The sequence below is a fragment of the Anarhichas minor genome, unplaced genomic scaffold, assembly GCF_050575085.1.
Source record: "Anarhichas minor isolate MPS153535 unplaced genomic scaffold, ASM5057508v1 ptg000024l, whole genome shotgun sequence".
In the NCBI taxonomy this organism is placed as follows: Eukaryota; Metazoa; Chordata; class Actinopteri; order Perciformes; family Anarhichadidae; genus Anarhichas; species Anarhichas minor.
Window position 1 is genome coordinate 6,841,469 of NW_027466470.1, and position 27,216 is coordinate 6,868,684.

The following is a 27,216-nucleotide window of genomic DNA, read 5'->3' on the forward strand; positions in this document are numbered from 1 at the left end:
TTTGTTCCGTAGCCAGCTACTCCCAAAGCCAAAGCAATAACAGTATTGCATTGTTCCCCCCAAATGAATCATCTCCAATAAATAGCCCAATAGCTGTTGGTGACAAATGGCCTCGAACCTCAGAAAAGAGCGGCAGAGAGGCTCGGGTAATCTAATGGGCTGTTCTTGAAAGGCAGCCAATGCCTGGAAGATTTGCTCCCTGATTACTGACATTAACCAAAGAGTTCAATGTTGGCCCCAGTGACTCTCAGCTTGATGACATCTGTCCTCATCTACTTCGCTGTTGCTCTTTCTTCCTTTTGTCAATGTGTTTTCATGTGTCTACATTCACTGTTTCCTCTGCTTTTAATTCTATGCAAATGTTATACTTCACTATAGGGACCAAGAGCTACCTATAAATGGATTACTTTTTTTCAGTAAGTTTACTTTATAGCACTTCAAGAAAAATATCTGCCAATTTGCTTTTTTTCTTATGAAATTTTGTATAATAAATGGTCATTGTTATAGTTTACAGATCCATAGCCAGGATTTTAGAAATACTGAGGTCATTATTCCAAGTCCTTCCAACATATTCCCCACCACAAGAATGCCAGGAATGAATGTCTGGTGGAGAAATACTGAATATTTAATATTTTATTCTTATATATACATTCATACAATCCTTTTATGAATTCACCTATGAGTGTCTGAAAACTGGAGCAAAGTGAGGAGACAAGGTTCTAGATACCTGTGTCATTACTGCCACTGGAAACGTGTACTGTAGCTCTGCACTATGAACAAACATAGCAGCCCTTTGAGAAAGCCAGGAGACACAAAAACTCTCACATAAACACGGACACACACGCTCTCAACAGAGTTGGCAACATGGGCAGACTAACATAAGGCCATTTAAGGTTAGAGGCTTGCCTGGATCAGATGGCGAAACACTTAAAGCCTTTGAAAGCTGGGCTATAAGGAGTGACCACTGTAGCATATTTACAGACCTGAGTAAAAGCCTATTTCATTCAGTGCTGCATTCAGGCACCTGTCAGGGAATACAAAGAGAAACACAAACCATCTACTTGTTGGTGAACAATCGGTGTAAGTGGTGGTGCTTGGGTGATCAATGCCTTTTTTGTAAACCCAAGAGAAAGGGGAGGTTTTTTTGTCTTTTTATTTGGCAAGTGGATAGGGTCAAATTGCTCTCTGGCACATTCAGAAGCATGAGATTAAACAGAGATTTGTGAAAGAAGTGACACATTTTGAATCGACCGCTCACCAAACGCCATCCCCTGGATGATTGTCCAATCCCAGCTCCTGCCAAACTCGATCGAAGCCACGTTTAACAAACAGGGTTATGTTAGCTAGCCACCGTTACCGTTGTGAACTGCATTCGTGCTGCGCGAGAATGGAAAGCTTGACAGGCATAGCAACAGTAAATAGTAAATTGTTAAAAGAGCACAATAGTGACCATGCGACCAAAATAGTAACGGGCAAACTGTTTCCAAACCCACATAAAACACACGATCATAGGCCTAAAATAGACATCTTTCCTGTCTTTACAGCCTTTCTTCCATCTCTCTCGACTCCCTTTGCACACAAACACTCTTCTCCGCCATGCCTCCATCCTTCCCTACGTGAAGTGGGCTATCTCTCCCTACATCTGCATGTGTTAGGGGTTGTACTGGTGTGTCAGTAATGACAATGTCCCAGTATTCCTCTCTGCCAATTAGCCCGGCCGTAATTACACAGACACACATGGAGCTGTCAATCACCCGGCTCCTCCACACAGGAACTCACCCACCCATCAGAGAGAGAGACAGAGAGACAGCGACAGAGAGAGAGAGAGCGAGGATTTCCAACCGCTAGCTCTTTACCACTCCAAAAGGCCGCACACTGTGCCAATAAGTAGCAGGAGAAGAGTTTCATTCAATTACTGTGCGGCAATCCCACAGCTCACAGGAAAATGGCATGAAACAGTAGACAAAGAGAGGCGGTGGATTGTAATGTATGTATTAACAAACAGTCTTTAGTGTTAGTCAGTCCAAAATATTTGAAAATTATAAAGAAAAATGTTTGGAGGATATTTAAATCAATCCAAAACTGAGAACATACAATGTTGTTGCAGAATTACCATCCATGTCACCCTTAAAGGATAATGCTGGTGATGATGGTGGTAGAAGAACACCATGACAAAGACAGAAATCAACAATGTATTCATCCTACTATCAAGTGCCTGTGGAGTGAAAGAGCTTATTCCTCTGTGCCGCAGAGCTCCATTGTTGTCCAAAAACAACTCAATGAGCCACACTGTTGTGACACGTTCCTTCATTATAATGAACATGGCCAGTATTTAGAGTCAAATCAACGTACACCGTCCTGCTGCTGTGAATACGCACTAGAGCACCGAATGGTATCAACGCACGTCTGAAAACAGTCCATGACAAATCCACTCCGGTTTGAGTAATGTCTGCTAAAAACTGCAGTGCCCAGCTGTTTTAGGAAATGACTTAGTCAATATGTTTGTGACCTGATTTTAAAGATTTGCACTTTCAATAGCACAAATGGTCTTGAGGTTGAGTGCCACAAACGAGTTCAGTGACGTCAGAAAGTATTGAAGAGACACCAAATGCATTGTTCGTTTTGGTCTTTTCTGGGGATTTGGCCGCTGCCTTTGGTTGAGAAAACTGGATGCTTCTATTCAATCCCAGAGGAGAGCAAAACGTAGCTGCTTAATTTGGATGAGGATAAAAAAAATAAATGCATTTTATAGTCTACTGTACATTTCATCTTGATCTTGAGTTAAGCTTTCTAACATCGCTGTTGGACATCACAACCGTCCGGTCATGTACAGACATGCATACAATGCATACATCTTAGAGCTGGGAGATTCAACCACTATACCACAAAAGCATCTGGCTAGTTTGATTTCTAAATCAGACAAAGTATTACAATGCAAAAATATCTTTGTGATTTTTATAGATGGGATTGAAACATTTTACACTTTGAAAAGGTCTCTTGGGTCCTCTTAAACCAAAGAAATGTGTAATTTGCATCAGAAAGAGATGAAATGAGTGATGAAGGACACTGAAAGCATGTTTCAGATCGATACAGAAACATCTTTAACTAATGATACTTGAATCTGCATATCCCACGCATCCAGTGGCATTAATGAATCCCTGCTTTCGTGCTTGTAAATTAATGCATGCAAGTCCCAGATAATGGAAGGCCTGATTTCCCCTGAGCATCTCTAACAGAACTAAACAAATAGAGTTTCATACTAAAGAAGATAACGTGCATGGCACTCGAGTTCTTTGTCAACCTTTCAAATTCAGTGAGTTGTCTATCTTCTAAAACAACTGCGTCCCCATCATTTCTAACCATTATGCGCGAGTTATCTGGCAATGATGATGAGTTGACACTTTAATCAACACAAGAGAGAAAGAGCAAATGAAAGCAAGAGTGTTTATTTTTTGCATACATGTGTGACAAAGTGTGTTTGAATAGTGCAGCTAAGATCCGTGACCCTCAGAAATGAAGGTTGGTGAAAAGAGGGTGTAATAATGGCAATAATAATACCTTTCATTCAATTTGCACTTTCACAACTGAGTTGCAAAGTGCTTTGCAAGACAAACAACTATGAATAACAAGGAAAGAAAAGAAAAAAGGTAGGAGTAAGTCCAGGATGAGGTCCAGGGAGGAGAGTGGGAGAAAATCCAGGAATCAGGGGAGAGTACAGGAGGAGGATGAGGAGGTGGGACGGAAAGGAGGGAGGTATGAGGAGGAGGAGGAGGAGGAGGAGGAGGAGGTCCAGTGTCCCAGCAGCAAGTCTTACCTCTGGGACGTCTTCTTGTACTTGCGCCTGAAAGAAAGAGAGAAAACATGTGGATAGTGAGGCATCGATTGAAACGTTACTCTTGTTTCCATGTTGGATTTATTTTTCTATTTAACATGGAAATGAAATGAAAAGACATTGGGCCTCATGTAAGAACCACAATTTCAGTTTTTTATCTTCACCATAAATCATCTCATTCGTAAAATGTTCTTCGGCTGTACGAGTCATGAGCAGATAGTCTGTCTTACTTCACGGGAGGAAAAACCTGCTTTGTCTTAAGAATTACGATGCCTTAATGTAAATGAATTCAGAGTTAAAATATAATAGCACACTGAAATAAACTGAAATAACTAGTACTACGTTCACCATAACATCATCAGCATGGCTTGCCAATGTAGTTTGAAAAAAAAAAATGTCTACGTCCAACAGCTGCCTCAGGGTCTTTATGCAGGTTGCCGTCCTACCATGCGTACGTAAGCATAAAAACATGTTCTTTCATGAGAGCCAATGAGGTTCTAACACCAGACATTATCCCAAAAATACAAATAAGCAATAAGGACAATTAGTGATATTATTCACCTGTGTTCACTCTGTAAATTTAAAAATAATGCAAATGCTTACAATCATTTATGCGGATGAGGCGGTTATGAGAGGTATAACGATATGCAAAAGCACATACACACACCACTTCACCCCCTGACATCCTACCTAATTTACTACACACACACACATAAACTCGTGGAACCTACAGTCACATTAACACACACACACACACACACACACACACACACACACACACACACACACACTCATCCTAGCATTTAGCCTAAAACACACCCACACCTTTATGAAGAGGTAACAGCGTGGCTCTAAAAGCTCAATTCATGCAAACACGCACACACACACACACACACACACACAGACCCACACTTAAAGCACATAATAGCAAAGTGGAGGAAAGGATGGACCCACTGCCGTTCCACAACAGACATGGTTTAAAATTCCAGTCAGGCAGAATTCACAGCACTTAGTTTGATTTGTTCCTCAAGCTCAATGTAAAAGTGCAAGCTAAGGTATTGTTCCCTGTAAAAGATATGTTAAGAGCTCCCTCAAGACTGAGAAAAAAACCCCGATTAAATCATTCACTCAGGGTCCATCAAGCAATTAAAATGAGAAAGACATGAAGTGTCACAGTCAGATGGTTGTCTTAGAGAGTGTTGGAGGTTTCAAACAGAGTAAATGGCAAATGGATAAGAAAAGCACAAAAGAGACAGATAAATAAGAATAAATAAAACAGTGGAGAAACGGAAGTATGGACATTTCCTATTCTCCTGTCTTTTATTCCACCTTTTGCCCCTGCCCCTCCTCACTGAGCTTGCTTTATGTTTAAATATGTGTGTCAACAACACAGCGCTTCTTCTAATTAGAAGGCTTTAATGCAATGTCCTCGGCATAATGAGGATGTGGGTTGAAAGGGGTCATGGAAATTCCAGGAATTATTGTAATTATAAAAGGGTCCCAGGAAGCAGCATTTAAACCTGTTAAAGTATATTTTTGTGGTGTTTTCAAACAGCTGGCTGGATGGCTAACAGCAGCTTGTTTGTCTTGCATTATCTTATTTTATTGTATCAATGCCTCACAAATCAGTTAGTTCCATGAAGCGGCTACGGCCATCTTGATCCTCCTTGGACCAAAGCTAAGATGACCTTCCCTGATAGGGAGCTCTCTGTGATGAACTGTTGATCAAGTGAATAAATAATTCATTGATTTCCTTTAATCAGTGGGTGACGGCGAGGTCGGGCATGCCGCAGTTATCTTATTTACCAATGGAAATCCATTGGAATCCACTCAGCGATGCAAAACAATGAATGGGCCTTTGGTCAGAGGGAAGTAATAAAACACAAGACGCTGTTCATGCCTTGATCAGTGGATGTCCCCAGGCTTTAGACTGCGTCATTCAAGGTTGAGCAGAGCAGGAAAACTGTCCAAAGCAAATGCTCTCTCTCTCATTCTATCCATGGATGATTGGTGTACTCTGTGGAGCACACTGTGCCAGAGAGAGAGAGCTGTGATAGCCATCCAGCACACACACACAAACACACATATCATACAGCTGCCAAACAAATCTGCAAGGATGAGCTGGAAGCACATACAGTAAATGTCACCAAACCGCTAAATACGCATCCAATCTATATCATCCACACAACCACATGCACAGTCAACCTTTCCCGATCACAGATAGGCAACCATGCACTGCCTACTGTCCATCCCTCCCTCTTAAACACACAACACACACTGTGACGAGTCAACATCTGTGGGGGCTGGCTGTCAGTCGGAGCTCCCTCTCTTCTGATGGAGGCTCTTTGTGAGATTAAAGGCTAATGTGATCTCTGACACGCAACAGGAGCCCTCAGAGCTCTGAGCAGACCGCAGCCTTGTCGTGATGAGAAAAGGAAGAAAAAAACGGAAAAAGGCCGGGCCACCGTAACATTCATCTGACTCACTATCCATCAAATATCCCAAAAGACAAATGGTTGTGATGGGGAATTTATGACAATGACAAAATGAAAAGACAATGAAGTCATCCGAGGAAACTGAATGTGGCAGCGGGAGATGGTAGAGGGACCCACATATCGGGCTTCTGACACAGGAGAGAGAGGGAGAAACAATGACTAATCATGGAACAATAGAAATGCATAACATGAAAATAACAAAAAAAAATAGAGTGATGTGAGAGGGGAAAGGAGGAAGGCAGATAGACGAACTGCAGTCCCATGAAACGGTTCATTCACTCAGTTGTCGTCCGTGGTGCAGAAGGAAACTGCATTTCATTCAGACCTCCAGCGGTAACATGAAAGATTTTTTTCCTTAACACAACCCTCCTAGCAACACTGCCGTCTCCTCCCCCTGCTGAGTAAGAAGGAGGAGAACTGAAAATGAAAAAGAGAAGATTCCCACTTCAACTTGCGTATACGATGTGCGGGGCTCTATTCAAAGATCCAAAGGTCATAGAGGTGTTGATTGGTTGGTGGATGTGAGAAAGGAATATTATAGTGTGGAGGGTTTTAAAAAAGGAAACTGGTAGAAATGAGAAATGTGAGGCTTGAGGAGGCTTTTGTATTATTTAAAGACAAATAGTGTGGGTGCATAAGATTGGCAAAAATACGTGAGCGGACAAAGAGGACAAACAAAATAAATTGAGAAAAATATAGAATTAGCCCCAACTTCAACCAACAATACGCACATTCAGTCATTCAAGTATTGTAGCATCATAACTCTACATGGGCACCAGGTGTTAAAACGGCAAGCAGCATGAAGAAACATAAAAAGATGATGATGCATGGGAGTAAAAAAAAGTACTTTAATTTACTTAAATAAACATGTAATAAGGGTGCAATTGTGAGAAACCCTCCCTCAGTAAACACTTCAGCTATAACATACTTTCCTTTCCTCCTTGCTGTGCAATAATGTAAACAAGTAATTCAAAATAGTTCAAAGGAGGTATAGCTCAGAGCTATTTGACTTGAATAATTCCAGTCTCTCTCTCTCTCTCTATCTCTCTCTCTCTCTCTCTGTTTTTAGGTTTTCACTCAAACAATCCTTTCTCTCTCTCACATACTTAAACTCTCTCTGTCATACACACACACACACACACACACACACAAACGCAACGCAAGCTACACATGCTGTAGCTTTTATTATGACACAAGTATTTTTGCTGTATCCTTCTGTGATTAAGCTGTTACAAATCAATTTTAAACTCACGTGTAAATTTCCCTCACACAGAGCCATACACAGCATTACTTCACACACACACACACACGCACACACACACACACACACTTGTTGAAAACAGTAAAAGTGGATATACTCACAGTCCACGGAGCCTGAGCCAAATCTTCTCAATCTGTTCCGGCTGCAGGTACTTCAGGGACGTGCTTTCAAACTCCTCGATCTCTTTGGTGGGAGACTCCATGTTAGAGTCTCAAAGAGTTCCCGATGTACCAACAAGAGATCAAACACACACAAAAGTTTAATCCCTCTTAAGTGTGAGCGGCGAGGAAGACGCAGCGCCGAGCAGAGAGAGTTTGCAATGTGTTGGAACCCAGGACGTGACCGAGGTTTCCTCTTTCTTCACTCACATTTGCACCCACAGCTGCGACGAACCGGACGTCATCCTTCCTTTTTGTCTCTTTTCTCCCTTGTTTATGTGAGAGAGTGTGTGTGACTAAAACTCAGCAACACTCAGTGCAATGCAGTGCTCAAGCAGCTGTGACAGTCGTGAAACAGTACCTCTTTCCCTCTCTTGCCTCTCTCTCTCTCTCTCTCTCTTGCCTCTCTCTCATTCGTTCACTTCTCCCCTGTGTGAGCACAGGGGTCCTGGAGCCATGCCATGCTCTCCCAGCAACAACGGGATGCAGACGACAGGGCAGCACAATCCGGGATTAACGCTCACAGCCGAGCTCTCCACGCGAGAGGGAGGGGGGAGAAACACCACCAGTCAAAGAGAGGGAGGAGTCTGGTTGATAATGAGAAACCATGTCCTGTTTCATCCATTGGAAAAATTAAAAACCAGAGGGAGTGAGGGAGAACAAGGAGTGGGGATGGAAAGGAACAAGAGGGAGAGACCTTTAGGGGAGGAGATGAGGAAGATGTGAGTGACCTGAAGTACTGGAAGCAAATATCTGCTCAAAGAAAAGATTTGAAAAGGGACCATTTCCTGTCAAGACGCTGCAAAACGGACACAGCTTTTCCTTCTCGTTCATAAACACTTTCACATACGTGTGCTTATTTCACCAGGAATTTAAAGGTAAATGTCATGGGGCAAATGCAGACTTCCACAGCTGTGTATCAACATTCAAAGTGATGAACATGTATTCATCATAATACATTTGCTGTGCAACATATTAAATGTCATGCCAGAGAGGATTAAATAGCATGCAGACAGTGCATTGACAGTGATTTGACTGAGATTACTCTGATCCATTGAGCTCATTCAGGACCATCCCATATTCAATCCCCCCCGAGATATAATATTTGTCTCTGTCTCTAGCTCTCTCTAAACTACGCAGATACAGCATGTCCTCCACAGCTTTATAGGCCAAAATGTCCTTTCTGCCTCATTTGGTCAGATAATGTGGGAGTTAACGGGCCAGTTTCAAATTTAAGACGGTTTTATGATACCGGCAGCCGTATAAGCCATCACAATGCAACAGGTCCTGCAAATCTTATGTGTTATCTCCAATCCAGAATGAAAGCTGTGTTAGTTATTGAATACCAAATACCGTAGGTGCTGAGTACTCTTTTGCTTGTCTGAACAATTTATTTTATAATGTTCTCATTTATTAGTGTGAATGCTGATTCATGATTCATCAATCTGTGGTTATACCATGACAAAATGTAGAAAAGTCCAAGGGGGGTGAATACTTATGCAAGGCACTGTATATGCTACATTGTATGTTAGAAATATATTGTGTGAAAGCACCTACAACTTTTTGAGCCCTTTCAGCTGCTTTCTCTCCTTCTCCTTCTTATAGCTCCTTGCTCAATGGACGTCTAGTAAAAACCAATTAGTCTTCTCATTTTCTGCAAGTCCAAAACTTGCAGGGATGACTCAGCCCCCAGACCCCCCTTTCTTCGAGCCCCCTACCATACTCTTAGGTCTTTCAATTACTTGATGCAGGATGCAGGGATAATGCAAGGGCGCCACCTCAAAGAGGCTCCTGCTTTCATCTGCTGAGATGGGTCCTCTGTGAGGAGGGAGGAGAGAGGTCTGCCTGAGTGCCATGAAGCCTGCTGATGTTCTCTTCAAAGGCACACTTATCTGTGTCTCTTTCTCCCTCTATCTTTGGCTTTCAGTTTCTTTCTCTTTCTGGCTGCCTTTCTTCAATCCACTCTTCATCGCTGTGTTTTTCTCAGTTTTACTGGAGGTATGTATGCCGGGCCCCGGGAGATCTCAAGCCACAGCCAGAGTTGTCAGGTCATCTTGAGGGGAATCCACAACAGTAGTTTCACATTTCACTGTTTGCTGTTCACGGGTTACCACCCCAGGGACCCGCTGGCCCGTGTCCTCTGTGTGTGTAAATGTGACATTGAACAAGGTTGAGCCTGGTGAGAAAGGTCCTGTCAAAAGCCCTGCAACGACTAAGAAGGTCAATTTAAGCTGTTTACGCAGATGAATTAAGAATACACAGAAAGTGCTGACTGAAGAAGAAGTAGGTAGAAGCTAACCGACTCTTGATTAGACGTTTGCGAGAATCCGATGGTCTTTATTGAGCACACAGAGAAGAAGAAATGTGCTCAATAAAGGTACATTTTCCAATTACCTCCACCACCTCCACACAATAGCGTCAGTATAGAATGATTTAGCATGACAAAGTTGCTTTTTTTTTTTTTTTACATGACAAAAATGTACTTTCTACAATATCAAATTTTAACTACATGGCTACAGTTCAGAAAAAAATTTAATTATGGCAAATAAGTTATGGTTAATGATTGGTTAAGGTGTAAGTGTGCTTCAACTAAAGTGCGTTGGACGGTCAACAAGCATCTGTAACCCCTCCCACAACGCCCACATCCCACATCCCCAAACAAAGGACACAAAAGAGGAGGAAAGAGTGCATCATGTCATGTGTGTTGACTCAGCAGGGTTAACATAAAATATAAAGTTGCTCTGCAACAGAATATATATTTGACCTGAGAGTCTTAATGTACTATACAATAGGTAGGTATTACTCATTGCTTCTGATGTGGACCTCTCTGTCCCATTCAACAATTTTCATTACAAGATGTTTGATTATCCCAGAACAATACACTATTAAGGGTTAAACAGAAAACATTCATAGCATCCTACATTCACTACAAAAAAAGAAGGTCTCTGATGCATGAAATAGCAGGATCAAGTCTTGTTGAGAGATGTGGCCCCCCAGCCTTTGCACTCAGGAAATCTCAGAGAATATTTAAATTGCATTGCCAACTGATGAATGAAACACCTTGCGAAGTGTGGCAATGTGGCTAGTTTGGATCACTGGCTGGTGAGAGGGTCAACACAACAATGTTCATGCGAGCATGCAATGAAATATTAAGAATACGTGGAGGTCTTTTGCTTGCTTTTCATTCCTAAATGATACGTTGTTGTTGCTGAGGAATCTGAGGCATTAGCAGTCTGAAGGACATATTCTAACAGATAGACGTCACAGAGCAATGCAACATTCTTCACGTAGTCAAATAATTCAAACTGAGTTCAAAGGATGAGAAGCGAATATAGCAGAATGTGAGTAAAAGCTTTGCCTTCACAACTATAATATGTCTGAATGGGTTTCACAAATGTAGCCCCCGTTTTATTCATATTCAAGACTGATGGAAACAACACAAGAGCAAAAACGGATTGCGTCCCCTCACATAATGATCATCAAAATATGTCCCTGATGAATTACTATCACATCGACTGCTCACAAAAAAAGACCTAATGCATCAAGTCTTGGGAGAGTTAATTATTCGTATGACTATGACAGAGAGACTTGCTGGAAATTCCACTCTGCTAAGGTTTTCTTGTCACCGTGTTCGGGCTCCCTCGAAGCTCACACATTGAAATCAAGACATTAGCAGCCCCGGCCATTTGGAGGAACATGAAAAATTCAGATCTCATTTACATTTCCAGGCAAGTCGATAAGGATATCTATGTATCAAAATAGCAATCGCCTTTGCGGTAATGACCACATTTTGGTGAAGATCATCCATCACGAAATACAGTATGTTTTTCCATCTATACTTAATTTCTCCTTCTGGATTGGATGTTGTGGAGATGGAAGGATGGGCGGGAGAAATTGAGGGCACCCAGCTATACAGTTATATTTATTTGCAGAGTGATGGAGGTGGGAAAAATACCCCGGAAAAGAAACGTCCTATTACTTCATCCCCAAGAGATATTCCGATAGGTCAAAGGTGATCATACAACAAATGAGAACCGAGGTGAAGAGGGAGGCAATCAGGCTCGAGCATTTGAGTAGCGCGATGACGGTTAACATGAGAATAGGCTTTCTTGGTAGAGACAAAGGTACAAACCACAGCATTAATTCAGTTGTTTTACCGTAACATAAGGATTATTTTCCAGCACATATGTTGGACTGAAATATGTGTCATGAGAACACAAGGAAGAAAACTTTCAGGCTAAACATTATTCGTATTCACTTTTCAGTGGCATTAAAGTGATTGTTAGCCACACTAGCTGCGAGCTGTATAGATGGTCTGTTGGTCGGTCCACCATGTTTTTGATACATTGAAAAATCTCTGTGGACGTTATTCATTCTCCGTCAGGTAGATTGTCACGATCGCCTGACATTTCGTCCAGTGACACCAGCAGGTCAAGATTCCAAATTGTGACTATGTCAGTCACGATAGCATTTAGCTCAAAGCACTGCTTTGTTTAAGTTCAGCCTCACAGCTGCTAGCATGGCAGCAGACCCCTTCGTGTTTACCTGACAGGAACTGAAGCCTGATATACTAATGGCTTACTAAGTGTGTATTAATGGCCAACATTACGTTACATTACTACTACTTTTTGTGTCTGTCCACCTGATAAAATCATGTCAACTTTACTTACATTTCAGCTCTGGTTTGGTGCACAGCATCTGTCACTGTGGCTTTCTAAACACTCAACTGTCTGCCACTGTTTTTCTTATGCTATCAATCATTTACACTGGACAGTCTGAGCTATACCTGCACAGACTGTACGGGTTACAGGAGGGTGTTAGTGAGAGCCGTTGGGAGGCAACAGTATATCTAAATACAGACTGGATAACCCAAACAAAGTGCTAAAAGCAGCTTACAGGTATAAATGGCCACGCCGTTGGATGTTGCATTTGGCAGTAACAGAGTTTTTTCAGTCACTGTCAGGATCTTTTTAGATTGTTTAGATATTCATAGTTAATTATCAATGCATGTTTTATGACTGTGATTATGATTATGATTAATAATAATAATAAGATATTGATATTATATATCAACTTAGTTTTTTTAATTCATGGCCTTTGATGTTTTTAGGTTTGTGATTAACAGTATTTTCTTTCTTCCCATCTACTGTGTGTGAAGCTGTTTATCTGGGTGACTGCTGCATACAAGTGCCCTTACAGAGATAAATAAAGTTGTATTGAATTGAATATCAAAATATCTCTTTATTTAGCTTTACTGGCAAGTTCTTTTTTATGTTGTTGAGTTTCGAAAAGGGTTTTATAACCCAAAATCTGTAAACATTTCCCAACCCATAGATGACAATGTTGTCTTCAAACAAAGGTTCAATTGTGAAGAAAATTAACATTATCGGTTTTCATGAAATGTCTTCAAAAGCTATTCAAAACCAGTGTTTGTGGATACAAGTGCTCATATCTACATTTGAATCTCATTCTAACTTGTGTCTCTGCCGCCAGCAATAATAATTATGAACTCCAAAAAAAAAATTATGATTTTCTGTTTAAGAGTTCACTTCAGGGTCAAGACTAAGGAAACGCCACACTCACTGCAATTGACACAGCTCAAAGTGGCAAATGTATGCTGCGCACACCAAAACACTCTGCTGCCCTCTTTAGAGCCTCAAGCCTGTAACTGCTGTGATCCCGTTATATTAATCCCACAATGAGATATGTGCAAAGCCTACAAAGACATGAGTAGTCACGTCATGGGTAAACAATTCTCATGCAATTCACATAGTATTTAAAAGCTGTTATGTGAGCCAAGTGAATACCATAGACTGTTTAAGCCTCTAGTTCGACAGAAAAATTATATTTTATAATATTTGATATTGATCTCATCTTTGTTAGGACTTTCCAAATTGATTTTATTTCTGAAATGATCTATGATATAATTTCATTCATCTTTCTACATGTAAATAATAATACATTACAACTCATGTTTGATTGAAACATATTTGGGAAAAAACCCCAAGAGCCTCCATTGATCTATACTTCAATCAATAACCAAAAAAGTATTTTTATTAGTGAAAGGTTGAAGGCTGCACGCGAGGGAATAAAGATATTGATCAAAGCAAAAGTCTTGCCATTAATATACACTGTATATCTAGCTAACATAAGCTCATGCTTTAAGGCAACTCTGAACTTTGGATGTCATTGGCACAGGTACAATTTCTATTTGTGTCTGTTGCTTAAAACACTGCCTTTCTTAGACAGTACAGAGAATAATGTGTATAAAAACCCAATCCAGAAAGACGTAGCGTCATGTGGCAGACAGCAGTGATACAGCTCTTTAACATCATAACTGTGAGGTCGCGCCTCCATCATTTTGATGAATAGCTCTGCCATTTGCCTGGCTAATGGCCGGTCGGAGGCTCATTAGCCGGCTAGTGGGGCTAGTGATGGAGGTTGTTTCTGCACAGGGGGATGTCAGTGGGGGTCTCTGAACCTGCGGGTCAGCCTCCAAAACTGTGGGCTGCCACAATGGAGACAGCTGCCTTCATCCACTGTAAAGTCCACAGCGGCACACGCATCCAATTATCCAGTAGATAAATCACACAGTCAATCACAATCACACAGCTGACCACAGAAGAGGGTCTGAGTTTCAGCTGCATGTGTGCATGACTGTGCATTTAAGTGTGTCTGTGAGGATTCCGGTTACCAAATGTCTATTTGTGTGATAGCTGTGTTGCTACTGTGTACGAAGAAAAGAGTACAAATGTGGTGAGTGAATGAATGCTCAATTTAAATAAAGGATGTTTTGTACTCAAAATGCAAGAAGAAGAAGACACAATGAGATGATGTAATTGAAATAAGTCCAGTTAAACCTCAAATGAAGGAAAATAGTCACATGCTTCATTGGGCCATTTGCTGAATCTGTTTCCGTTGCACTTTGTAGCATTTGGCTATTGTGTTGTTTACTTTTTCGAATTTAAAAATTATGAACGTATCTTAAAATAGACTTATTCTTATATTCTTTCTGGCATACCAAGCGACACATTACAGATATGTTAATGCATTTGGTCTCCATCAATCGTTCATCAATAAGATATTATGGATTAATTACTGACTTGTTCTTTTTTCACTATGAGCTTTGCATTCCAAATAATAATATCACTACATATTATTACATGACATGTTGATCACACTGTTGCAAGTTCTACCATGGTCAAATGGTTATCAAATTAAATAATGGATGCTGGTTCCTAGCCTCAAGTCACAATGGAACATGTACTTGCGTGGAATAAATTGGCAATTAGATTTTTAATAAAATGGGGATTTTGACTAATGAGCAATAACTTGTGCTTTACCCAAAACCTTTCACATTCATTTTTCTCTTGGGACAAGAATGGAAACAGCCCTAATGGCTTTTTGTGCTTTTTGTGTTTTCCACAAAAAGCACAAAAACTGCAATTTGAAATGGAAACAAAAATGAATCAATCAAACATACAGTCGGCTACAAGTGGCAAATTGTGAGTGACTGGATTTCGGGGTAAACAATGACACAACCTGTCTGCTAAAGCCGTTCAAAGAAACCAACGGTTTCATCCTCTGTGTGAAAACCCCATATTCAGTAGCTAGCAAGTGCTTAAAAATGCATATTGCATCCCTAATGAGCAGAAACAACAGCATGACACCAGCCACACCGATGAGTCAGTGTGTGTTTCTACACTAATGGCTCCATATTGTTTTCTGTCCCTCACTGTGTGCCTAAGCATTCACTCAATTGTGTTGTTACAGCAACATTTCAGCAGCTGCTATGTGTAGCATATGCTAAGTGTTAGCCAGCGATTCTGCTGGTCTGAAAATAGATGGAGAAAAAAGGTAAAAAGATAATCAAGCAGCTTTGTAAAGTGGAAAACTGCATCCAGCAAAATGCTAAAATGATCCATTAGGATACTTGTAGGGAAAAGAGCTGTGGAACAAAATAGTGCAATGGTTACAAAAACCAAAATGTTCAAAATGTTGTCATATTCACATCAGCCTCAGCTGACTTTACTTTCATTCATCCCCAGTTAATGACTGCTGTCCTCGGAATCACACACTCCCATCATGCCTGCTACACTTCACGCGATCCCTCTGCCTTCTCCAATAAAATCTCATTATCGTCACCTGGAGGACAGCAGCCAGCTCTGCCCTCGGAGGTGACACGGTGGTTACATCATATTATGGATTACTGCTAGTTCCTCGGCCATTTAATCACCTTGTGCCAAAATCTGTCATTGGGTTGTACATCTCTGTACTCCCTGTGGGTTTGCCTTCTATTACCCACGGTTGGCCTAGCCAAAGATTTGCCCTGACTTTAGTGGGATTTCCCAGACAAAGATGTAAATATGAAGATGTCTGTCTGTTCAGTGTGAATCATATGGAATGGATGCAACCAAATAAAAAAGCAAAACTATACGCTCTTTTCTAGAGGCCACATTTGCTGGTAAATCACTAGGCTATTTCACCATTTAAATTACTTTAATAAACAACAAATTGGCAGGTTTCTTTGACATATTTTTGTTTTATATAAACTGTTTGTGCTCCTGAAATTAATCATTCCCTTTCAGGCCAGGCGACAAATGCAAATTGTTCAGCCAAAGATTTAGCAGCACTTGGCTTGTGCTTGGCATTTGTTATCCACCCTTATTAAAGCTTAAGCTATGTCTTAATATGGGCCTTTGACACTGAAATAAGTCACTGTCTCTATGGACAAATGGACTCTTTCCTCTAAGGTAGGTGAGAGTGCTTTTAGCTGCTCTGCGCTGACTATGTTTTTCTTTCAAATCTAGGCTGTAGCTTTTAAATGAAGGAACAAGCTGAGTCCAGTCAAGTGGAAAATCACTTCCTCCTTGTCACCATGTAGGCTACTCTGGAAAAAAAAAGGGCCTGCGTTCTGGGGAAGACTATGGTAGAGAACAACAGCGCAGTAATTTGAGATAGCATGAAGAAGCACCAGAGAAGAGGCATGTGTTACTGCAGTGAGACTTTGCAGAGAAGTACAGAAAGAAAATACGACAATAGTCAAATAAGAGTTCCTCAATTTCATACCAAACACTCCATGAATTATACATCTCTGTGAATGCTTGCTGTACAAACAGAAAAAAAGCAGTCTCCAAATCGGCTTGCCATAACTCCTTGTCTATTTTGCATACGATCGCATTTGGTGCATTTTTTGTATCCTCTTACAAAATGCTCACTTCTCACCACCTGCAGCATTTGTAACAGTCTCCAGAGCCGGCAAGGTTAATTGGAATCAGGCGTTAAAAGACGTTCAATATTCTAAAAGTGACAACAAATTATGTTAATGGTGGTTTGAAGTCGTTGTTATCAAGGTGGAATCAATCTTGCCCACGTCCCTTGAGGTCAGCAGCCATACATAACAATTAGCACTGTGTGTGTGTGTGTATGTGTGTGTGTGTGTGTGTCTGTGTGTGTGTATGCAGAATGTTAAATGTCAGAAAGAAGATTATTCTATTCATAGAAAGCAAGCAGAGGGCCTACTTTAAACCTTGCCAACTTAATAATCAAGTTCACATGAATCAGAGTCCAAGAATAGCAAATGAATACACGTTGCAGAGCGATGCCTGTTGGTGGACGCTGCCTTGTTTCCTCTCCTATATGCTAAAAGGAATATCGACTGTATGCAAATTACACCTGTGTCGGACAATGAGCTGGACATGGCTGTCGATGTCCCACTGCAGCCTGACACAGGATTTAATCCATGATAATTAACAAAAATAAATTATTTATTATTCATGATACATTTGTTGCTAAAGCAGCCTGACAGCAGCAAACCTGATGGCCGTTTTCTCTGTGGCATCTGGCTCGTCTGCGGCAGGAAGATCGTCGGCCAGAATCTCTTCAGGACTCCGTAGGTCATTTAGGGGGGCCTTCTGCTCTTTGCCTTTGATGCCCATCCCCGCTGTGATGGCGTTCCACAAAGCACTCTGGGACTTTGAGCCTGCAAAAAAAAAAAAAAAAAAGCCTTAGTGGTGTAACAGTTATTTTGTATAGGGCCATGAATTCAACTTTCATTCGTTTACCTGGTTTGTATGTATAATGTAACAAAAAGCAGAATTGTTAAATCTCTGTTCGACGGCTTTCAGGATCTCAGCAAAAGGCAGGAAGAGAATTGAACCCCTTTGTCATGCTGCCACCATGTGGATGTATGTTGTCAATGCCAGTGTATCTTATGAACTTACTACACACGACATGTAGTACTTCTATCACAAGTAGTAGACTATTTATACTTTATAATGTCTACATTAATTGATAACTTATCAACATTTATCAGCTCATAAACCATTTTTAAATCACCAAATTCTCATTCTCATTACAAAGATGTTATGGTGTCATTTAAAGTAAATGTGTGATAATGTTGTATTTTTATTTTTCAGGACAACAGAGAGGACCACTTGGAATATACTGAAAAGATGAGAATTAATTCATCACTAAACAGATTTAATCCAACAATGCTGGGAGGGGGTTCTTTATTTTTGGTATAAATCAGTTTTCCAATATAAACAGTCAGTCAGAAAATGAGATCATTGTTTGTAAAAGAAAAATGTGTTCCAGATAATCTTGTTAGCAAGATTCAAAACTGATTTTTGTTTTTCTGCTTCAGTAACACCTCAATTTTACTGACGTAGTCAAAAGTCTCAGCAGCTAACATCTCATTAACTCGAGTGAAACTGATCCTTTAATACTTTGATATGACAAAAAAGTGATGAATTGAAATCAATGAATTTAGTGAATTGACTAATAATAAAGTATGACTAATTCAGAGAACACTTACGTGAAAAATTAGCCTGTGGTCTGGCGGAGCTCTCCCCATCTTCATTCGCCACTGGAGGAAGAAAAACAGATGGAAAAGAATCAGGTAATGCCAGAAAATGTGGGTTATGAACATACATGCTGATGTGAAACTCTTAAGTTGTTACCGATGACTTTAAATCCATCTGTGACTTCTGTTCTGCTGTTATACACACTTGTTCTATATTTTAATTATCCTCTCCACACCTTGCCTATTTTTGCTAGTTTGAGATTAAACAGAAGGGATTCTTGTGCAGATGTGTAATTCACACAGTCAGGGAGGTCATTTCTGATTCTTAAACCCAAGAATTGCCCTAAAGAGTGTGATAGTGACTATGACTCCGGAGACCGGTGCCCTGAAGAGTGTGATAGTGACTATGACACCAGAGACCGGTGCCCTGAAGAGTGTGTTAGTGACTATGACTCCAGAGACCGGTGCCCTGCCGGAGTCTCTGCCCACTGAACACTGCACACTAGAGTTGGTGAAATATATATACACACATCTAGCAGTGTTGTTGAGAGCCAAAACAACTCACGCTGATATGAGAGCAGAAAGACAAGACTTTATTCATTGAACAGGTTAAAGTATGGTACAGGTATGACAGTATTGTTCAACACTGCATGCCTGAAGAGGTGAACACTTTCACTGTTGCAGCCAATGTTTGGAATTTCATAGTTGTTGTTGAGGCCAACGAGCCTCAAGATGCAGTTCCCCAATAAGCCACAAGATGCTGAAGACAGAAACTTCCCTCTGACAACAGAATGTGAATAAACGTTTTTCACAAACAGTTGGAAACTCTTAACGGCTATTTTGTGCCATGATGTTAAATCTGAAATCTTGACTACTCAGTCAGCCCATCAACCAGAACTCCACTATATTGCACAATGAAAGATTTTCTGGCTCTGGATCTCAAAATGATCTATCAACCTAATTCTCCTCAGCTGTCATAATGCTTGCCTGTAAAATTGATTATTCACATTATATCTATTAAATGTGCTTTTTCAGTTAGGTTTTTTAAATTATTATATCAGTTACAGGTATACGTATATGATCAAAGAATCAACAATGAGGCTCAAATAATTTGCAAATGTTTAGGTTGAGAGAGGGTGATGAACTACCAATTATTTATGGTGTTTTATTGTGCTCTATCGAGTATTTTGGGAATATTTAAATGTATTTAATGGCAATCATGTATTTTAACAACATTCAAATAAGTAAAGGTTTTAATGCGTTGCCCTATTTTTTTTTCCTGGACTTAAACCTGCGAGGCTCATGAAATCAAGAATTCTAAAGAGGTCAAAGGTTTTCAAGGTTTTAACAAGAAATTATTCAATGTGATGGCTTTTCCCATCTGATCAGTTAATTAAATTGCAGGGTTTCCCGGTGTAATTGGCTGCATACCAATCAAAATAAATGAAGGTGACTTGTGAAAGGAAGTCATTCTACAGCAGACGATTATCGTCGTCTTGTAAAAAGCTTCACTTCACAAAAGACGAGAACTAATTACTACGACTCTGAACATTCAAGAAATCATGTGATTGAGCTCACGTCGAGAAACATGACCTGTATGTAATGTTTGATGCTTTACTAGTTGGCGGCAGAGAGCACCGCTACCGCGATTGTGACCCTCAGCCTCGGCCCACTGTAGGACTAACTCCAGGGTTAAGACGAACATCTGCATGCTCAAAGCTTCGTTCCACAACCTGCGGATGTCCAGGCTTTTCCCAGACGGGTCGTGTGACATTATTCTGGCCTTTGTCGACCCCGAGACTGATGCCGACCCTGAGGATCATAAGAAAGAAAATATAATTCCACCCCACAGATCTCTGAGATGAAAGAGCTGCCTTGAGTCATCATTTCCCCCGAATCATTTTTTAAATTGGCCCACCAGAAACTCACAGTTGTCTTTAAATAAAGACTAATTCATTTAATTCTATTCACTCCAGGTCTTCTTTATTCCGGACATTTTGTGACAAAATGCTTTAATATTCTGTTACTGTAATTGACATCATCTGTACTCTCCCACCCACCTCCAATTCGTGTTCCAGTATCTGTAATACTCCTAGTTATGTCCTTGTGATCTGCAGTCTATTGAGTTCCATGTGGAGATTGCATTTTTCCCATTTGTGCCCGCGACTGAAGCTTTACAGGCAGCATAGGAGCATATAAGACTGACCTTCAGCTAAGCTTGAGGTTGTTCTATAGTCTGCAGTTCTACATCCATGACGCTAGTCTTAAAATTAACATCTCATTGTGCTAACTTGTGCTGTGGAGGCGGGTTGCCATACCACCTCACGATACTGGACAGCCATGCTCTTTTAAAGGGCATGCAGGTTTTAATGCGGAATAAAAGACTTAGAAAAGGCCATTTGCAATATTAAAGCTGCATGTGTATGTTTGTAGACCTCATTAAATCTCTCCCACTGGCAGAGCATGTAGCCTCTTCAGCATCGTCCTGTGATGAATAGAAGCAATATTGTTTGATTTAGGCTTATAATCAGATTGTTCACAGATCTTACGAGTACGGTAAATTAAATAATCTGTAACTGCTGACAGATAAATGAGGTTAAATGGCAAAGTTAATGCTCCAAGTTTTGTCAAAGGCACAAATGTAAAGACTTCAGTAGTATAACAAATGTGAAAATTGATTCAACTGACAAAGAACCAGACAAACCTGAATGAAAAACAAAAAGGAAATCTTTGAGCTGGACAGAAAACAATACAGCAATGCATGTACCATATATACATGACATGTATACATGTCACATTTTCATTATAAAGCTGACGTATAACTGCATAGTTCTCAAAATATAAGGTGACTAAAAATGGCAACCAGTTTCCGTTTCGGTAACCAAAAGCTCATGCCTGGTTGCCCAGCCCGGCAGCCCCTTTTAAAAGTTAGTGTTGAGCTGAAATCAGTTTTCTCCACATGAGCTTCACAACATCAACAAAACATAACGAAGTTAACAAGCCTAACGCACGACTAAACGCCTCGGTGTGAATCCGAGCAGAGGCTGCCATGCTACAGTGGAGGCTCAGAGGTTAATAGTGGACAAAAGGTGTCCAGCAGGCAATGAGCGACCAGCGCTAAGGAGTCACGCTTCAGAGGAGGTGATTGGCAAAATGCTGTGCAGACCGAATCTTCGGCCCAGTGAGCAATTGATTGTGACACTTGTAGGTTACCATGACAACTGCCATGCTTGTGGGTAGTATGAGGGAGCTAGAGTCAACATGTGATCGAGGCAGGTTTTTAGAGGTAACAGGATGTGTCTAAGTGAGCAAAGTCTATTTTCCGTCTGATAATAAAATCTCTTAGGGCTGCTTTTAATGCTTCTAAAAGGATATCTGGAAATTACTTGAAGGCGTCTCTCTTCCTGTTTGTGTGTCTTTATGCCATAACGCTGAATATTTCCCCTTATCAGTATAATTACATTATGCAAAAATGTTTAGGTGTGCGGTGTGTGCCATAGGCTACGTTTAGTATTTCCTGTGTCTCGTGCTACGCAATAACAACAGCAAGGAGCTTGTGGCCACAGTTCAACCGAGGTCAAACCCAACACAAAGCACTATATGACGGCACTTGGATGCACCTCATCCACCCTCGCATGCACCAAAACTCCTTCGGCTCAGACGCTAGCAGGGCCTCCGGCAGCAACCAGCCCGCTGTGGCTTCAACCTGCAGTCGGAGCTCCGGCTGGAGGTGGAGAGGTCCACGCCCGGCAACAGCGGCTCCTCCTCCAACACAGAATGAAAGTAAATTTACTTTAAAGCGCCTAACTTAAAAATTTAAAAAGCAGAACGTGTACAGCACCTGGTGTGCATGGCATCACAAATATAAACACTTCCTGTTGTGTCTTTCACATGAACAAATATTGTCAACATTAAAGCAGCGTTATATAACATGTGGCCATCTGGGGGCACATGTTATCATTGTATAAGGTTTTTGAGGTGAATGTGTCATTAAACAGTTGCTTACTTACACATCAAGCAGATGTGGCTTTGATTTGGACTCACGTCTCTGACCACCTTACGAATTGTAAGTCCAACATGTAATCGCTCCTTTTAGCTCTGCTCCTATCTCCACCAGCCCCAGAGGGAAATATCTGTCTCTTCAGCTTTTAAACGCTCCTCTATCTTCACCATTACATCATTTTATGTGCAGTTGTTTGGGCTAGGTGGGTTGCGTGGGTTTATCAGAGCAGCTGAAACATCTGAAAACATTAGATCATTAGTGCAGCTTTATGGGATTCCACAACATGATTAAAAAGATAATGCCATCCCTGCTGCATCCTCAATTAACTCATGATTGAAAAATGATTCAATGTTGAAATTGACACATCTATCCGGGCTGAGACTTGGAAGCTTGTTGGACATCTTGACCCAGTGCTGTCGCAGCAGGTGTTTACTGTCAAGCTGTGGTCAAACTCCTGCTGTGACAAACACTGATCGGGGCGTGGCAAAAAGTGCAGCCACAGTTTTGTGATTCAGTGTTGAATTACCCTTGAAAGCCTGCGTCCAACAGCAAAATGCACATTATTAGTTTATACACTTTCACTTTTTTTGTGACATTTGTGCTGCTGTGTACACAACAAAGCAGTCAAACAACTTCTAATAAACTACCAACAGATTTGAGAACACAGCTCCTCTACAGAACGCACAGAACATCTTGGCGTCGCTCACTCCGATGAGACTTTTCACCAACAAAAAAAAACAAAGCAAGTGGCACATAAGTTCATCAACACTCAGGTTGTCAAGACAATAGAATGAATTCCTGGTGACGTAAGCAGCACACAGCCCACTTGTTTCCATGGTGTAGTTGCACTACAGAGGCATCAACTTCAGCAGAAGGGACGAACGGACAGAGTTGTGCAGAGAGGCTGAAATGTGATGTGGTTAACGACGGCTCACACTCTCTCACACGCATGTGCTCCTGTCACACACTCTCTCACACGCATGTGCTCCTGTCACACACTCTTGTGTGCATCGCGCTCACATGCAAACACACTTTCCTCCTGCTCTGCCTACCGTACAGTTTCTTACCTATGGTGATGTTGTAGCCGTCAATGCTGAAGGTGGCACTCCGACCCTTCCTAAATCGTTGCTTCTTGGAGTTAGCTTCCATCGCTTTGGCGACCTCCGGCCACCCTGGCACCTTTTAGTCTATGTTAATGCCTGCTGTCAGTTGCACTGCCTTGTTTCAGTTACGTTTAAGTGACTCCCCTCCCGGAGAGAGAAAAAAAAATGTAGTCCTCGGACTCCCGCTGGACGAGAACTGTCAAAGGTTCACCACTTCTCATTAAAGACACCAAGCGGGCGGATTTCTGTTAAGTCCTTCTTCACCCATTTGACTTTGTTGCATATCTTTTCTCTCCCTATCTCCGCTTCTCACACCTCAACAAGCTCATATTAAGGAGCTTATGGCTCTTGATTTGTTTTTCTTCTCTCGATCTCCCTCCACCCCTCCCTTCACGCTTTCTCTCCTCGTCTCTCTTCTCCGAGAGGTACAGTAGGTGTGAGTAGTGGGTGGCGGTGGCGGTGGTGGTGGCGGTGAAGGTAAGGAGGAGAGGACATCTCTAGAGATCTTTACATGAACGTAACTCCTCCTACTGTCAAGAATCGTTAGTGAAAGCGGTGGAAGCTCAGAGTGGCTATGACACAGGCCTATTGTAGTTCTAGTTTTGCTCACACACACTCAAACATACAAAATTGTACTCAAAAAAGGTGCCTTGGTGCATGAGCACAGAGAGGATCGGAAAAGGTGCAAGGAAAGATAGTGACGGAGTGATTATGTTTTCATTTTGCAGGAGTTACTCAGACTTAGAAAGCTGAAGCTGAAGACACTAACAGGGTGCAAAAAAAGTCAAGCTCTACATTATCCATTTGAATAGTAACATTTAAAGTGCACAAACTGCCTCAAATGTATTCATTTTCCCCTCTTAAGTGACTGCTGATTACTGGAAATGACACTGAATTAAGGCTTTATCATCTTCTTTAGTCTTATACTGGGAAAAATCCCTTTCTGCTTATAAAATCTACCTTTCCTTTACACAATACACAGCTCTTCACCTGCACATGAACACACACACACACACCTGTACACACCAGATCAACAAAGAATAAAAAGCTCCACTTATTAGCACCATCTGACATTTAGCAATGGGATTTTTCCACGTTTCATTTTCCCTCCTGATTAGCGTCGGGGAGTTCTCTTCATGAAGGCTTCTGGTTTGTTCTCACACCTTTTAAATTCAATAGATGTGCCTATGAAAGCATAATTACTAGTGATCACTATGTATACTGCTCATTCTTCGAGCAGACGAGCAAACCTAACCTCCTTTCGTCTTTACAGATTTGCTCATAGGTTAAGCAAATATTGGTTTACAATATGTCTTTGCGTTTGTTCTTCTCTGTTCTTACCATGAGCCACTTTCTAATAACAGCCATAAATGATCTGATTTACTTCAGTAATACAATCCAAGCAATGTGACAACAAAGACAGGGGATTTAGAATCATTAACAAATGCTCAGCTTAATAACAGACAAGTTATTAAAACGTAAAATATATCTGTGTGGCTGCAAATCTCAGTGGCAAAATCTGCACCACAATCACACACTGAAGAGTGATCAAACGCTGAAAAGAGTGTGTGGTCTGAAAAGGTGAGTGTTCACCATGCTGTTATAAAATCCCAGATGTGTCAAACAATGACTGAGTCAAATAAGGACATACAATATACAGCAGACGGAAATGAATGCCTGATTTATAAGTGATGCGGCAGTTAAGGTGTCTAAGGAAAGGGAAATCGATCACAATCAGATCTATCCAATTATAAAGGAGCCAGTTTGAGTCACTCAGTGCAGTTCCAGAGGACACATTATGCACTTGTTACATAATTACACTCCATCTCATTTTGTTTGCGAGCTACAGTAAGAGCTCTTTATCCTCTCCTCCTGTCACACGGCTCTCCACGGCCTTCAACTGATACCGTAACTAGCAATTTGTGAGGACCCTAATTTTGCAACACTCTCACTGTGCTCCGTCAAGTGCCCGCGTGTTCCCGGGTAGCTTTTATGTTAACGAGGGCATGTGTGGGAATACTGCAACTTTTTTATTCTTCCCTTTTGTCAGCAGACTCCCAGGTAACCATTTGTTTGAAAGGCTCAAAGTGGTTACAATGTGCTTTAATGTATAAAAATGAAAAAATGTGCTGAGGCCACAGCTGTGTCAATATGATTAATTGCATTATCATATTGCTGCAGAGTCTTGTCACCAGTATTAAATTCATCCCTTAATGATGAGTCCAAAATAACGTTTGCAGTATATTCAAGCAGTGCAAAGGTGCTAAAGGGCACGCTTTTCTTTGAGAGCGTATTCCACCAGAGTAGGTGTCTGTGTAAGTGTCTGCATCATGGTCACAAAATACTGCAATATTCAAACGTTCCCATTTAATGCATTTGAGGTCATAGAAGTTAGAAAACAGATGACATAATACACTTATCTGAATGAGTGTGCGTCTGTATTCATGATGCTTTAGAAGGCTATATGATGCTCTAAAAGCTTCATATATTACCGTATAGACTGTGGCAACGAAGGCTTTTCACAAAACATTCTGTTATAAGCAACAATAGATGCTCACGTAAGGATGGCGGAGGCGTTCAGCAATTTGTTTAGGCTTTCACTTTGGTCAACAGCAAGATATCAGGTAACCCATGAGCTCTCCACAAGTGCCCCCATGGAGCCACAATTTTCATGTAATTATATATTATTCATATATATATATATATATATATATATATATATATATATCCCAGCTACTGGGCAAATTGCCCCCAAATGAATTGGATACTCCCCAAAGAATGAAGACTTTCCATTTTGGATAATGCATGGGACTTTTGTCTCGCCTCACTTTGAAGTCAACTTTGCACACACTGCATTAAAGAATTGGATTTCCAAGAAGGTTACTTTCTATATTCATTGTCCCCAGATAACTACCCATAATGCATTTGGTGACCCTCTGACCTTTCTTCAATGCCACATTGACATCAATATTTACATAATTACACAACAAGTTGTAATGGGCAGATGTCACTGAAGCTACACATTTATACTTCCCACACGATAAATGATAAAATAGCTTTTAGTGGAAAGTATTTGAATTCTATATATTGTGCAATAAATATGCTAAATATGCAGTGACTGCCCTCTACTGGTTGATACTATTGCAATATAATTTCACTATCGACTGATCTGATGCCAGGTGACATATATGGTGTTATTTATTTTATTTTTGTATTCTTAGGGACAACGCACACTGATCAACATCACTTTAAGTGTTAGGCCATTAAAACAACAAATGCAACACACATGTACAATTTAATTTCCTATGCAATTTCATTTCTTAATAAATGTATTTAATTTGATTAATTATTTCAATTTTACTTATTTGGTTTCAATGTGTTGTTTAATTTATGTCTCATAGTTTTCAATACATCTTCATACCACCACCCCTCATCATTGCATTAAGCCTATTTAATAGGAGAGGTGTCACTCGGAGCTGCTGATAGCAGCATTACAACACACAAGAGTGTGTCAAGCTAAATACACAACATATAATTGAATGTAGCGTGTTGGTTTTAAT

General features: G+C 40.8%; 1 protein-coding gene across 1 annotated transcript in view; it reads right to left on the minus strand.

Annotated features, from left to right (window-relative positions):
* Nucleotides 1-27,216, minus strand: part of LOC142956396 (dual specificity calcium/calmodulin-dependent 3',5'-cyclic nucleotide phosphodiesterase 1A-like) — a 75,350-nt gene that overhangs the window by 42,566 nt on the left and 5,568 nt on the right. Inside the window, exons 2-3 of the mRNA XM_076097958.1 lie at nucleotides 18,563-18,613; nucleotides 17,563-17,728 (exon numbers count right to left, since the gene is read on the minus strand). Of these exons, the coding sequence (XP_075954073.1) occupies nucleotides 17,563-17,728; nucleotides 18,563-18,613 (217 nt within the window). The remainder of the gene's footprint in view (nucleotides 1-17,562; nucleotides 17,729-18,562; nucleotides 18,614-27,216) is intronic.